The 16211-nt window shown below is 41.1% G+C and overlaps 1 protein-coding gene across 1 annotated transcript in view; it reads right to left on the reverse strand.

Annotated features, from left to right (window-relative positions):
• Window positions 1–513: 513 nt before the first annotated feature.
• FBXW8 (F-box and WD repeat domain containing 8) overlaps window positions 514–16211 on the reverse strand; it is a 69613-nt gene continuing 53915 nt past the window's right edge. Inside the window, exons 8-11 of the mRNA XM_019493632.2 lie at window positions 10266–10393; window positions 4608–4781; window positions 2350–2466; window positions 514–1332 (exon numbers count right to left, since the gene is read on the reverse strand). Coding sequence (XP_019349177.2) covers window positions 1188–1332; window positions 2350–2466; window positions 4608–4781; window positions 10266–10393 — 564 coding nt within the window. The 3' untranslated portion in view covers window positions 514–1187. The remainder of the gene's footprint in view (window positions 1333–2349; window positions 2467–4607; window positions 4782–10265; window positions 10394–16211) is intronic.

The raw sequence follows: 16211 nt of genomic DNA on the forward strand, positions 1-16211 counted from the left end.
GAGGTGCAAGCTACACCAAGGTAACTGGTTTTAAACTGATGAAAACATGTCCAGGCACGACTCAGGCACCTGCTTAGCCACATCAATCTCAGATACATGGGTGTGACTTCTATGTTGAGACACAGCCCTGGTCCTACACTTTAGTTGTCCAGAGTCTGATCCTGGCACTCTTCAGCACGACTCAGTTAAATGTTAACTTAAGCAAGGAGGGGGCTTTCAGAACATAAACCCTGCACAGCTTGCAGCTCCTTTGTTATACAAATGGGATCACTCTCTGAATCTCTCCTTACCTCAGCCATGGGAATGCTCATACAATCATAAATTAGGGAATCACTCCCAAAAGGTTCCCAGGAAGTGGAGAACTGTGGTTCATTTCCAAGATACTGTGCAGCTGAGGAGAAAGCTTTTCATGTCAGTGCACAGGACCAACTCCACCCCAAAGTCTTGAAGAATTCAAGCCCTTATGACAAAGCCATTTACACTAGAGAACATTTAACCAACAGAGTGAGACTGTTTAAAAAAAAATGTATTTAAATATTTATTTAAAAAACAATCGAGGTTCATGACTCCCCTTAGCGTCCACGTCTTCCAGCCAAGCTACCCCCTCCACACAGCCCAGTGTGCCTCGTTCTGGGATGGGCTGCTGGATGTGCCCCAAGGCATGCATGGTAGCCAGAGCTGGCAGCTGGTCACAGGGAAGAGATCCCAAGTATATGCCTCACCAGCAGACCTTTCCTAGTTTTAGCTTTCAGTTCCTCTCAGAATGGCTGAACACTGACAGGGGCTTGGGCTTCTCTGTGTGCTCCTTTTCCTGTCTTCAACACATCAGTTCTCTTTCTCTTTACCACTCCAGGTTCTTGTTTCCCCACACCATGGTGCACTGTCTTCCCACATGCTGTGGAAATGGACTATTATTCTGTCTCATTCAATCTTCAATCTCTGTCATCCATAGCAAAGGCTCCAAAGGCCATTCTGGGTTATTTGCATAGCAACATATTTTAATAATATGTTTTGGGGCATATCATTCAACTCCTGCATGTGCCTCCAGTTTTCAGCATGAGCCCAGCCCAATAAATATACCTTAAGTCGATGCAGGCCTCTGTAAATCGCTCCCTGCGACTCCAATTATTCCTTTTCTGTTCCATGTGAACTGGACCACAGACAAAGAGGAACCATTCCAAGGTTACCTAAATGTTGTCATAAGGGACTGAAAGGCCAATGTTGTAGTTGTAACCAATTGCTTCATCATAGGAAGAGCGGCAGATAGGAAGGACGCTTTCTACTGCCAACTGGTCCACTGAAAATTCATACGCATAGATGATTCCACGATGCCTGTACAAAACACAACCAAGAAGGTCAACACACCATTTTTATTTGCACTACAAGTGAAATCACAAGTTTTTACCAATATCCAACACTAGCAAGAAGGTATGGCTTGCTGTATAAGATCAGCTTTCAAGGCTGGTATCCTGCTTCCAAGCAACAATCAAAACCTGATGCTTCAGAAAGCAAATATCATCCCTAAGGCAATAGCCCTAATACAAATGCAGCCATTTGTGCAGTATTGTATCGGAGGAAATTCCTTCCTAACTCTTGTAGGGTTCTATGTAGAGCCTCAAGATTAACTTTGATTTACTGTTACCTGCTCTAAATGTTCTAATATAATTCAGGAGCCAAGAACATGAGTACACTATAGCTTGGTACAGTACAAACTGTGTTAACTGGCAGTTTACTAACTGGAATACTCTATTAAATGGAATTTCCAATATCCCCCAATACAAATCCTCACTTTAGCAACCAGAATCTTTGTCGAGTCTATCTGGCACAAGCATCAAGTATTTCTGTTGTTTATTCTGTGTGGGGCAGGGCAGGCTGCCACTGTGGGCTGGGGCCAGGGCAGTGCTGGGCTCTTTCTGGTGGGGGTGACCGCAGCGTGCTCCTGTCTTCCTTGATAAGTATAAATCTCAGATAACCAACATTTTTAGATAACCAACACCCCCCTTCCCCCACTCATGCTGGATAACAAAGCTTTTAATGTATTTGGAAACCAGAGTGGAAAAAATAAAATGAAATGCAAATTCCAAAACCTGATTTTGGGCTTTTTCCCCTTGGAGGAAGATGCCTTCAAGCAAGGCATTCTCTATACTACTGCTGTGTGTTCATCTGATGAAGAAGAAACAATCTTCTGAGTTTAGAGGGAAAAAGAGCAAACTGAAAGATTTATTTGTAATAGTTCTCAAATGCTGCATATGTATCTGATTACTGGATTACCCAGGTGTTTAACAGATTACTTTCAGACTTAGCAGTCAGGTGCAACAAATGTGGCCCTTCCAGAGCCAGCTAATTCACCTGCGGTGAGCTGTCAGGTCATCATCCATGATGCTGGCACCTCGGGGGTTCTTCTCATCTGGGATGTTTGCTGTGATGAGACTGTGAGAGTTGAACCAAATATAGCGGACTGGGTGCCTGGAAATTAGACAGCATTACTGGGTGGGAGAATCCATTTACGCATGAGACACCTGAGATCTAAGAGGAATGCAGAAATTACTATAGATACTATTAGACAACAATTCCCTAATACAGTGTTATATGTTTAAGTCAGAGGCTGAGAAACCTGACCCTCGCTGCCTGTAGGCGGTATCCCTCCATGAAACATAGTTTTAGCACCATCTAGTGGAGTCTAGTTAAAATGTAGAGGAAAGTGCTAGCCTACTGCAGATGCCCTGGCAGTGCTGTGAAGCCACATCAAGAGAGTGCAGACTATGCTTCATTGGCTTTTCTAGGATTATAGTAGCTCCCACACACAAAGAGCAAAAGCCTCTCAAAGCCAGTTGTGCCCATGATCCTTATTCCATGCCTCTTTGGTCATAATCATGTGCTGTGAATCTGCTGGGTGGTATCACCTGCCATTCCTCCCTCAGGTAAATAGATTAAATAACCACACCAGAACCTTTATATCTACTTTTCCCATCAGTCAGGAGTCTTTCAATTGAGACATTCCTAGAGGAAAAAAATGGCACATCAAACTGAGCCTGTTACACCTCCTACCATCTCCTCTGCTTGTTTTCTTCTCCATCCCCTACGTGGCTATTGACACCAAACAATCTTTTCCCTTCCTAGACAGGCCCTCACTACTGTTCATCTGGATGATACTTTGAGGTTCATCCACGCGTTAGTAAAATTTTACTGTCACTAATTCTAATGACTCCAGCCATATCTTTTGATTCCTTCTCAATCCTTGTAGCTCAGCATAGATGTCACCTTCCTTCCCTGACATCCTCAATAGGTGTTGTGTCAGAAGGCAATCAATGCAACATTGTCCCTAATGCATCAACTGCATTACAAAGAGCATTGTAACTTCTGAGGTCAAAACAGGGAGAGAGCACCTGCTATTAAGCAATGGCCTGACTTGAACTCTATGGCTGTAAGTACCTTGCCTCATCTACCTCAGCACTGGGGGGGAGGAGGGAAATCAGGCTGCATCTCTTCATTTTATCAAGAAGTATTGGTGGGGCGATTGCTCTGAGGCTGGCCAAAGGCAGAATCTTAAGGTTTATATACAGGCAAAACTTAATGGCAGGGGAATTTTACCCAGGAAGTCAGTCACTCAGATTTGGCCCTTTTAACTAATGGTTCCTTTCCATTCCCAAGGATTGTTCAAGCAAACTGTGCTTGAGGTATAGACAACCATAGGAGTGTCAGTCTGCCAGAAGTATCATTTTTGGCTGTCTGATTTTACCTTTTTAATTGAATACATGAAGGTGCTATGAAGAGTGAGAGAAAGAGGGAGAGGGGGGTGTGTGAAGGGGGACTGAGATGTGTAAGGAATTTATGTTATTTTATATATAAAAGTCCTCTCTGTCTCATCCTCACCCAGGAACATGAGATGCTGCACAAACTGTCGGTGAAAACAATCACAACAGCAAAACAGACAAAAAGTTGTCAGGCCAAAACTACCAAAAATTCAGGAGTGGCAAAATGAATTTAACAAAAGCTTAGACCAAGGGAAATTTTATCAGACTCTCACGTTTTAAGAAAATTCCATCACCCAGCACCAATACACATCCGTGTACCCCACTTTGCTGGCTACTAGCAGCAGATTGCAGCACTGTCCTATGGAACTTATGCAGAGAAGGGAAGTGACAAGTTTCACTGCCATACCTCAGAGTAATGCAAAAAATAAACCATGGAATATGAACTGGATTTAAGAACTCCTGTTACTGCAGTAACTGAGTGGTAAAAGTAACTTACTGAGACAACCTTGGCATTTAAAAATAAATATTTTTAGTCTGTAAATGCTGCTTTAATTAAAGAAACATAAAAAAAAACACTTGAAAGTTGTGGTGCAGGTGCACATACATTATTCCCCCCCACCCGCCCCCACACAGGTTAAGCCAGTTGGAACCCTCTCCAGACCAGATGATTACAGCCAGGCTGGCCAGTACTTCCATGAAAGACAGCACAGATGGAATTGGTGCACTGTCATTGGAAACTTTAGGCATATGATGTTCAGGAACAAAGTGACAACTTGCCTATTCAGTCATTCCCACTGGCACCTGGATCTGAAAGTGCCATGGCAGTAAAACCCGTCAAATAGACGAAGTTACCTGGCGTGAATCTCCCATAGCTTGGTGCCCATCCGTTGGTCCCACACACAGACTAGGCCTTCCTCTCCTCCGCTAACAATCTTCCAGTCGTCCATCTGCACTGCAGACACTCCTAAGTGGTGAGCATAGAGGGAGCACAAGGACTGGCTTTGGCGGAGGTCGTATACCCTGACCCTGAACAAAAGGAAAGCAAGAAGACAGAGGGACAGCTGTTACTCTGGCCTGTGGATCCTAAAGTTCACGCACTCTTTGGTTTTGTTAGCACAGAATGTGTCAGTAACCCTGCACCTGCAAAATACAGATTTCTCATAAAGAAGAGCTTGCAATTCACAGGCAAAACCAGAAACCCAGTAAAGTTAGCAGTTTAAAACCATCAGCTATTTCTATTGACCTATTTGGTGCATATAGTTTCATGCTATATCTGTTTTCCTTAAGAGATTTCAAGAGTCTAGACCAGTGGAGACCAAACTTTTTAGCAGGCATGCCACAAATTAGCCCTACCCTCCCTGGCTGCCACTCTGATCATCTTCTTCTGCCTAATCTCCTGCTCTGTGTTCTACCCTGTGCTCCCTGCCTGAGCTCCTGCTCTGTCTTTTGCTCCCTGCTGTATCTGCTGTTGTGCTGCCTTTCCCCTGCCTGATCTACCACATACCACACACAGAGGCTGCCTATGCCACTTGTGCCACAGGTTGGCCACCCCTAGTCCATACTATGGAGGGCTCCCTTTGGCATTTTTCTGTCAAACACTGGAGTACATTAAATTGTGTACCTTCATTCTCAATTGCTAGGACACCGACACAGCTGATAACGAAGATCTGGCCCATTAGGATTAGTAACAAGCACACGGTAAAGCCCTGATTCTTTGCACGGTTTGCTTTCTACAGAGATGTTTCAGAAAGTAATGGCAATTTTGAAATAAAACCATTTTGTGTGTAATAAGTGGGAAACAACACAGCAGCAATGAACACTGATGTCAGCAATGCTGAACTCATTGAAGACTATGTAGAGAAGGGAAAAGTGTACACAGAATGGATTTCCTTCAAAATTGCTGTTACTTTCTGAGACACCCTTGTAAGTCCCCAGCAAAGATGAGTTTGAGAGCTAGCTGGGGTCATATAAAGCCACAGCAAACAGCTGCGTGGGAGAGCAGAGGTGTGCTACTTTTTTCAGAGGGAAGCACTTCTCAGACCAGCTGCGCAGGACTGTGGCTGTGCTCCAGCTGACTGAAGAAGCTGTGCCTTTTGATAAAAGCTGCAGCAAGCAGCTTTTTTTTTTTTTCAAATGAGTGACTCATTTTTAATTTGGCAGCCCACTGTGAATTAAACAGGTTGTGAACCACCTGGATACAAATGATCCAGGCTCTACTCTATTAACGCCATTCAATCGATTCCCATTTGAAGCTAGAAAACCTGCTAATTCTTACTTAGCAATCCTTTTGCCCTTTCCAGACAGGCTACTAAAGAGAACCCTAGTATATGAACTTAACTTCCATGCTGTGTTTAAAATCTCCCCATTTCACTGTCATTATACCAGTTTAGATCCTTAAAGAAGACTGATGGAACCTGTTTCAGCTCTTTAAAAGCCCTTCTGTGCCACTGGATTTTGCCATCTTTTGTAAAATGTGTCTCTCTTCTGTTTCTTGATTATTTTAAAAAGCAGATGGAGTTAGCTTCCGGTACTATTACAAGTTGATTGAAAAAACTCCCTAACTTTAAGGAACTGAGCTTCTCTGCACATGCTATGAAAAGTGAATGTTAAGTTAGATAGAAGAACTATTTCTTTATCTTTGCATCATGAACACAGAGAGTCATATGAGGGTATTGCTAAGGCACTTGTCTCTTTACTAGCTAAGAATTACCCATAAAAAAAGGGCAAAACACAATATGCTTTTCAAAGACAAGGGACTAAGCATTACACCACTTAAGAGAAAAAAAAAATCAAAGGATGACTGTTAACACACACAGGAGTCAACCATTAACAGTGAAATGGCCATCAGCCTCAGCTCATCAGAGATCAAAATCAGAACTTTCAAAAAACAATTCAGAATTTCAACTGCTAGATCAATCAGCCAAAATGTTCAGTATTTTCTGTCTAAGACATCTGTGGCTATACTTCTATAAAGTTTACATTTCTATCTGCATTAGCAGAAAGGTTCTTGCATGTTTTTGCCTCCAGGTTTTGCCTTCACTGCAATCTTAACAATATCCTGCTGGAAAGTGACTGCAAGTTTATCTATGATATGGGTAATTTTCAACTTTTACTTTCTACTTTCAACATATTGATTCTGATCTCTGCCATACAGTTCTTACATATGTGTACATCCACTAATTTCAGTAAAGCTGCTCCTAATTTAGGCTAATAAGGAGCAGCTCCTAATTTCAGAATCAGGCTCATCAGGTTCCACTTCTTTACCAGTACACTAAAGATGAAGCTTCAATTCATGTAAACTTTAGTGCTTTTGAAAAGAGCTACTTTTCTTATTTCTATGCTTAATAAGGATCCTCTCCTGAATTGGGACCAAAATAGAAATGATAATGACCATAACATCCAAGTGGATGAGGAAGCAAAAAGAATGAGATCAAACCCACTGAAGAGAAAATAGCCAGTTAGAGGGAGAAACCTCTCTATAAAGTCTCATTTTGAGATAAAGAACTGAGTTTGCCAGATGTTTAGTCACTTGTTTGTAGACACTGACAGGGCATGCATTTGTGTGGAGGTAAGGATTACCTTGCACCAATTCAAATCAGTCTCTGAGCTCACCTAAATACAAATCTACATTGCTGCCTGAAATCTAACTGTAGCAAGTTAAAATCCAACAGAGAGGGATCGCCTTTAACACATATATTTTAAGATCAAAGTGATAAAATATAGTGCATGAGGGAACACCAAGCCCAAATAATAAGCATTTTGATGTAAAATACAAAAAATGTTAGAGGAAGATCCTCTGGGCATGAAGAATAATAAGAATGGAAGAATCAAACAGACATAAGCTCAAAAAGAAAAAAGATTTTCCAAGGCTTTAATTGTATTATGTTCACTATTCATGGTTTGATCCCAGTGCTGTTTCCAGGAAGCCCCCCTTTCCATGCTCTAATGAAAACTGCGCCATAGGAGTTTGCAAATAACTCTATTCTGACGATCAAAACAAAAGAAGACAGAACTGTCCAGAGACTCCAACAGAGTAGCATCCATCTGATAGGCAGGAAAACATGCTGGAACAGAGAGGGGAGCACGCTCTGTGCAGTTCTGTAACAACACCTACTAATAACTTACCAGAACAGTTACAGGGTGAAAAACAACTAGCTTTCCCTTACTTGAGCAGTGAGACAGCATCAGGCAAGCCTTAGAACTGTGTATCGGGTAAGGGAAGAGTATCTCTGAAGTGCTCTCACTCCCAGCACTCTTCCTCTTTGTCCAAAAATGCCCTGTATGATAATTGAGGTTTCTACTATTTAGCAAACACAGTTGGAAGTGAAGCTCGGACTGCTTCCTGGTTGTCTCCCTAACAAGGGCCCAGCTTTCAGGCACATCTCCATCATGACACCCTTGGAAGATCTGAAAGAACACTTGGATTGTTTGGATTTGTTTAGAAAAGAAAAGGCAGTATCGTAAACCTGATGTGAGGCTCTAAATAATCCCAGCCTGCTGTGTCTCTCCATTTCTTCTGCCACAGCTGGGCTCAGTGGGAACACCTCAGATCTACAGAAGTTCAAAGGAGTCAGAAGCAAGGTGCTCTCTGTGACCAGGCCTTTGGCTCTGATATTTGATTGCTCCAGAAATAAGTCTGGTCAGGTCTAGGGGAAATGTAAAACTCATCCTCTCACGCAAAGCTTTCCAGCAGTGGCAGGAGCTGGATTCCAGTGATATTTATTTTTCCAATGCCATAAGCTTTTTAAGGTTCCTTCAAGGAACAAAAGACAGCTGCTGTGTAGTGAGTGCTCCTCATTCTTATGATGCCACCAGGTACTTTTTAATTGATGTGAATGAAGTGCTCTCAGTCAGCATTAACTACATCACCAAGATTTCAGGACTGACTTAAAAAAAAACCTTTTTGTGGAATGTACCAAAAACTTACTCCTTTTCTCAAGTGATTGCTTTTATTTTTTTTAAACAGTTGTATCAAACAGAAGACTGTACCAGATAACAAAGATCAAATCTGAAGCTCAACAATCCTGAGTACATCCCAAACTTTAACTCCAGTACTACATTCCCCTGTTTATATGCCATCTAAACCCATTAAAGGGAATATATACTATTATACCATTTATACAGTGAACCTACTTGATCTAGCTGTCCCGCTGAAACCACTCCTGCTGTTAATGCCTTTAAGGTAATTGCTAGTGAGGAATTCAACTTTGATTTAAACTACAGAAGATCTCCTGTTTAACTGAGGAACCACTGATGCCTGTTTTCCTGTTAACATAGCTGTAAAGTAATAGTTCCAAATTCTTGTCAATAAAATTTAAAAGATTTTTGTGTTCATAACTGGAGAAGACAGTACATTGGGGAAAATCACTTTTAACTCCTTAAGTGAACATGGGGATTACATTTACCTGGGCTCCTTCTATGTCCCCTGCTCACTCTGGCATAACAACATGCAAGAGAATACAGGTGGGTACACTGAGATCCACAGGATCTTTGGAAAATATCTTATCTGCTTTACTAAGAGAAAAATCCGCCAGGATTCAGTTACATGCATCAAACTTCAGATTTATTGCGTTTTCTTTGCTGACAAAGTCTGCGGTTTGCTTACACTACCTATTCACTAGAAAGAAAAAAAAATGTTTGACAAAATAATCATTTTTGCAAGCTGCTACACTGGCGGGACGGAGGTCTGGGATTTGGCAATGGAAAGGATCCGCCTCACAATCTGATACCCACCACAGAACCAGACCACCACCTGCAGTCTGATGCCCAGCACTGAGGGGAGGAGGGAAGGAGTGGGGAGCCATTAGACACTGGCCCCTAGCCATCCCACATCTCTTTGGTACACTGGATCAGACCTTGCAGATAACTAGCCAAAAAAAGAAAACCTAAAAATTGGACTCAAAGGGTCTTTTTAAGCACTTTAATCCTTTCACACCGACTGTTCCCAGCGCGTCCGTTTCTGGCACTGGATATCGAGCAGGGAAAATCCAACTCCCCAAGCCAAGGAGTTAAAGAGAAGGCTGCTAATCAGCTAAATAGAAGCTGGAATCTGTTCATATGAAAGTCTCTTTTTTGTCACCTGAGGGACACCGCAGTGTTCCGAAATACACTCTTGACATCATTTGGCAGACGGGCTATTCTCATCCTACATGATTCATCCCTTAGGTTATTTTTTTAATATCAGAAAGTGAGCTTTTAAATGCCAAACTAATTTTGCGGGTGGTGGTGGGGAAGTGGAAGATATTCCAAGTGGTCTCGCTGGGCTGTACACCAACTGTGTCCACCAAATGGCTTAAAAAGAAAGTCTTCCCATGGTGCTTTCAGAAACAAAGCAAAACAGCAGCCACATCCAACTATTACCTAATACTTTGTTCTTGAAGTTCACACTGGCTGGGCTTGACATTTTAGGAGAGAACCAAAATTCTAACAAGTCCAGCTGTAGGACAGCAGGTAATCAGAGAGGAAGATGCCCCCAGCTCTAGATATGCTGCTGCTCCTAGTTGTACATACCTCCTATCTTTGTTGCCAGTGACAAGCATGTATGGAGGGCTATCCTGCAGGTTGACACATGTGAAATCACCCAAGGAGCTGCCTAGCTGTGTTACACACTGACCCGTTTCCAGGTTGTAGAGAAGTATCTGGCAGAAAAAAAACAAAAAACCTACATGTCAGGTAAAATATAGCAGGCCACACCAAGTACATTTTACTGTAGTATAAACCAAAGCATGGTTGTCATGGGCCAGATTTTATTAAATCTGGTTTGCAAACCCACCTCTCCACCTTCTGGGATGTAATCATGATACAGATACATCGCTACAGAAGAGAAGAGCAGTAGAACACATTCTGGAGTAACACAAAACAAGACTAACATTATAAGAAGTTGTTATGAATCAGAGATGTGTAGCCTAAACATTAGCTCTGGACTGCCAATATAGGAGGGCACAAACCTTGGCAGGTCAAAGGAAGTGAAATTGGTTTTGTTTTGGTAAATTCTTTGAAGTGATCAGATTTTATATTTTACTTGTAATAGTATTGGAAGCTAATTCTACCTGTTTTTTAAAAGAATGAAGAAACAAAAGAGAGAAAGATCTACAAAAGATGGCAAAAGAGAAAAATAGAGAATATAATTTAATTCATACATCTAGTAATAATAGACACCACAGAAAACCCCTTTATAGTCAGCTAGACAGACTACTATATCATTCAACTTAAACCAAAATTCTTTCCGGAAAAAAATGTACCTACTGTTGCTACAAGTAATATCCAAGTTCATTGCAAAAAGACTACATATTTTCCTACTTGTTTACTTTCTGCATTTGAGAGCACAGTATGCTATTTCATTGTTTCTTCTGCATAGACAATTTCATCTTTCATTTAGGGAAAGAGTAGTTCTAAAGGAAAGCAAAATGTGATTGTCAAACCATACAAATCAGGGAGTGGGCTCAGTAGCACCCAAGGTACTTGAAATTACATTTAGGTCATTTTGTGAAACTGCTGTCCATTTAGATCAATCAGTCAATCAAGAAATACAACCTCTGCCAATCAGATATTAAGGTTAGACAGTTAAAATGTCAAGGAAAAAAAGAGGCAAGGTTTCTATGGGAACATTAACATAACCACCCTGTGTGCATGGTATTTTCAACTTCCATTTTTCTGGTTTTGTGTGTAAATTAATAAATGTTACAGTATGACTTTTCAGCAGCACAAAATAAACACTGTGAGAAACAGTCACATTCAGCTCATTGTAGGAACCTTCATATTTGCATCATATAGCTTTTACATTTTAACAGTACATCATTGCTTTGTTGACAGCTTTTTAAAGAAAAATTCAAAGGAAAGAAAAGCATTATCTGTGCTTAACATAAATTAGAATTTTGCTGGCTGATTAGCTTTGAAGTTGAAACCTTACCGAAGTAAGGTGGATTAACCATCTAATTTTGTCTCCAGTTCTGTGAAAGGTCAAATTAACCTACCTTGAGCAAACCTTTTGTGATGGCTGTATCTTGGCAACAGAAAGTTGTTGTTTTTTTTTTTTTTAATAATGAAGAAGAACATTCACAGAATTTGAGGAACGCAGCAAAATTTGAGACCTTACAATAACAACTGCTATTTCTCCTTATCTTAAGGTTAGGAAAGTAGTGTGTCCAGGAAGGGTTGGTTGGGCATCAACCTTTTCTTTTTAGCACTTGTCTCCATCACCACAGAATCAAAATACAACTCAACTTACTTTTGGAGAAAGAGAAAAATAAATCTTCCAAAACAAGATGAATGAGAGGCCAGGAAAACGTGGTTAGAAACTGCATTACAACACTGTCCATAAAGAAGCAGTATATGTCTCAGGCAGGGGCAGATCCAGGATTTGGTAAAGGGGAGTGCTGCAGGGGTGGCTGCACCCCCTGCTCCCCACCTCTTCCCCTTACCCACCCACCAGTGCAGGCAGACCATGCTGCAGGAGCCCTTGGCTTTTTTTAAAGTCCTCAAAGCAGGTAAGCACCTGCCACCCCGCCTCACCTACCTGCCACTGCTACTTTCCTGGAGGTCGGGGAAGTTTCAGAGCCACTCCTGCCTGGTCCAGCCATACTGTGGGGACTAGGCTCAGCTGGGACAGCCACACTAACAGTGGCAGCATCAATCAGGAGTGGGCTTCCTCACCCTGCCTGGTCCCTGCAGGAGCGGGCACCAGAAAGTGGCACTCCTGGCCATGGCCACTACCGCTGTTGCTGCCCTAGGAGAGCTCAGTCTCCATGCAGCACAGCTGGAGTGGGCAAGAACAATGAAGATTCCCTCACCCAGGACCACAGGAAAAGCAACAGCAGGAGGGGATGGGAGGAAGGAGAGGAGAGAGGACATTCCTCTAAGCAGGGAGGATAAGGAAGGGGGGATTATTACCTGCTTTGGGGACTACTTCAAAATCCCCAGAGGCTCCAGCAGCATGGTCCAGTTGAAAAGTGAGGTACAGCTACACCACTGCAACCTCTCTCGATCTGCCCCTGATCTCAGGCAACCATTTCAATCCTGTGCATTTATAACTCGCCGGTAAAACACAGCCTTTTCTGAGATGCAACGCAGCCTGCATACTACACAACACTGGTAAAAATACTGTTTTAGCCAAGACACTGTGTTAAACTACTTTCTACTGTGAAAGTACAGAGGAAACCAAGGCATGTGTTTTGCAGGTGACCCCTCTCTTTTGAGATTTCACATGAAAGACAAAAACAAATGCTGCTGCATTCTGTTTATGTTTGAGGAGGATTTGAAGCAGAGTTGGCCAGCTAAGTCTCCAACCTAGTTCTAGGAATCAAGACCCTCCCTTTCTAACTGAATGCTTAGCCCCTGTGAGGCAGGGCCTCTTGTTGCTCCCATGAAACTCCCCTGGGGCTGATATTTAGAAGTATTTGTTGACTATTAATTCAACGAATAGATCTTAGCTCCAATTCACCTTTTAAACACATAACTGGGAAATGATTTGTAAAATTTGCTTTATTATGAACAGGGAAGCCCCCAATTAAAATTTGCTGCTTCCAATTTTATAATTTGTTTCTTAGCAATTCCTGAATACAATTATTTTTCAAACTCTTTGCAAAGTGTCATTTTGAAAAGTATTTTTGCCAGTATTTTAACTGGACAAACATGCTTTTTTTTTAATTTATGCTTGCAAAGTTTATAGATGATTGAACCTTTTAATCTTTCTGTTTGTATAAAAAATCTTATACAAAGCAAACATTCTGGTCCACTGGACTTTCCAAGCTCATGGTACTAATGAGGAGACAAATGGACAAGTTCTGTGTCTCCTCCTTTCACTCTTTCCTCACAGTGTTTCCCCTACTCTTTCTTCTGTGTTTTGTGTTAGGCATCTGTTTTCCTGACCTAAAGCCCTCTATTATGAAAAAATGTTCATTGCTGTTTTCAGTATATAGTTACATCATCCTTTAATTGCTCAGGATCAAACTTCAATTGAAATCTTGTCATCTCCAAAAATCCCAAATATTTGTTATAAACCCATTTGTTACTTTTTTTTTCCTGGCCCTTTAGTTGTTCATAAGTTTCAGCTAGAAAGACCATATTTTGTTGCATACAACATGCCCCATATCCACACCACTTTGTTTTTGAAAGGTAGAATAAAGAAAAGAAGATATTTCGTTGTAGTAACAGAGTAGCAGCAGCTAGGGAGCCCAGGTTCCTTGTTCTGGTCCCTTTGGATCCTATGCAGACTTAGCTTTGCTTTTTCTTGGTAGATGCTTAAGTGGTAGAAACTGTTGTTACCATATTTCTTTGCTTATACTGCACATGCCAATTTCCAGCAGCTGTCTCTTGGGGAGAGAAAGTTGTGTGTTGTGAGAAAATGTGGTAACTCTATGCCTGACTGCTAAAATCTTAAAAATAGTGGGCTTATAACTGCAGTGATGACAGAATTCTGAAGTTACTGTAACACGTCTCCCGAGCTCTCTGTAATACCCACCAGATAACAAGGATTTTTTTCTTTCAAAGGGCAAGGATAATGAATGAAAAACCTGGTCATCTGGGAGCTGAAATAAGGGCCCATGTGTTAAAGGGCAAATAAAGTATAAGGTCTTTAGAAGGTTTATAATCTTATAATGCACATAGCAAAGGGATTACCCTTCTGAAGACATTTATAATCCTATAATGGACACATAAGACTAGTGACCTAATAGGTACAGAACCAAGAATTTTGGGGTGTGAACTGGGATACTTTAGGGTAACGTTCTAACAAGGTAATCACTTCTCACAACAGAAATTTTGGTGCAGAAGGAGGGAAAGGAACTATTTAAATATTGCATACATTTATCAGGGACTAAAACACAAATCACAAAAACTTTACCTGCTAACATCTGTCAAATGAAAAAGCCTAAGTTATTGGACAAGAGTCAAGTGATCTCCTAGAATGTTTAATAATTCAATAAGCCAGAAATATCCAAAGAGTACCTTTACCATTACGTTTAGTTAAAGACCACAGAGATTAGAAAACACATTATCTATCTCAGAGGCGGTTCTTTCCATGTTACAAGTCCCTTAACGACCTTTACCATCTCCCCCTCGCTCTCTCTCTCTCTCTTTTAATAAGGCTGAGCAAATGGGACTTCATTTTATCTGATTGCCACAGACTAGTGATATTAATTATTCATGCTCATACTCTCCCTTTTGTTAAGACAATGCATTAGACTAATTTCCCTCTTTATTACATGAGTTGGGCGAGTCTCAACCTGTGGCCACTGTTCTCAGCTGAGATGTACTGAGAAATAGGTTGGAAGATGTATTAGAAGAGGGAGTGGGTAGAGAATAGAAAACTTACCGTAGTTTAGGAAACTGCACATAAATGGGTGTTTGGAAATGTTTTAAAATGCAGTTCTAGTATTTAATAAAGAGCAACAAATTAATGGACAAAGAATTACCATAGTCAGACCAGGTTGGCCCATGAGCTTTGTTAGATCGTATGCTTTGGTACTATCAAACATGGCATAAGGAATCTAAAATATATTCAAGAAAGAGCAAGGTACTGAAGGAACTAGCATCCATGGACCTCTCCAATGTACATCCAATGCCCCAGCATGTAGCTAAGGATACTCTGCTGCTGGAGATGCCTGTTTTGGATGCAACATAAAACAAGTCCCCAAACACTTGTTATCAAAGAGCCTGTGGTACTTTTTACAAGAGCAGGGGTGTATGCCCCAGTGTTCTGGCTAAATGCCAAATTTAGGCGACTGCTTTGTGAAATAGCTAGAGTCCCTCTGTAGGGAGTCATGTTTTTCCTTATTGTCCTAAGTTGTTGTGTTTTGTTGCTAGTTAAAATACTGCTTTCCACCCTAAGGGGTGCCTTCCTTTCAATGCTGGGCAAAGCAATGTTTACATGCATTAGTTCAGTTTCTTTTGATTAACAAATGCTACATAAAGTACTATTGTTGTTATAATTACTAATGAAAAGGTATATTATTAACAAAGCATTGAAATGTAAGCCCTCTTTCTAACATTCAGGATACACAGAGAGGTACTTCTCTAGAGTGGCTTATTTCTCTGGAATCTCTCAACTTTTTGCCCACTTGAAACAACATACATAATAAAGCCTCCTAGCTCTGACAGGAAATTTTAAAGAGACACAGAACCGTACTCCATTTTACCACTGAGAAACTGAGGACCAGATTAAAATTATGGCTTGCCCAAAGCCATATAAAGAATTAGCAACTGGGTTGGGAACGGAACTTGCATCTTATGCTTAGTTTAGTGGTTTATCTCCTGGATAATGCTGCCACCCTAACTAGAGAAAACACTGTTTTGAATACAACCATGTTCTGCCAGCAATGAAGAGGTTCATGAAATTTGAAATCAGTCATGGTTTCCCTAAATAAAAGGACAGAACTCACAAGGATATTTTCTACCCATAAGTCAAAAGCATTTGATTCACCTTCCATATAAAGCAATGGAATGACTATTTCACATGTT

The sequence above is a fragment of the Alligator mississippiensis genome, chromosome 10, assembly GCF_030867095.1.
Source record: "Alligator mississippiensis isolate rAllMis1 chromosome 10, rAllMis1, whole genome shotgun sequence".
Lineage (NCBI taxonomy): Eukaryota > Metazoa > Chordata > Crocodylia > Alligatoridae > Alligator > Alligator mississippiensis.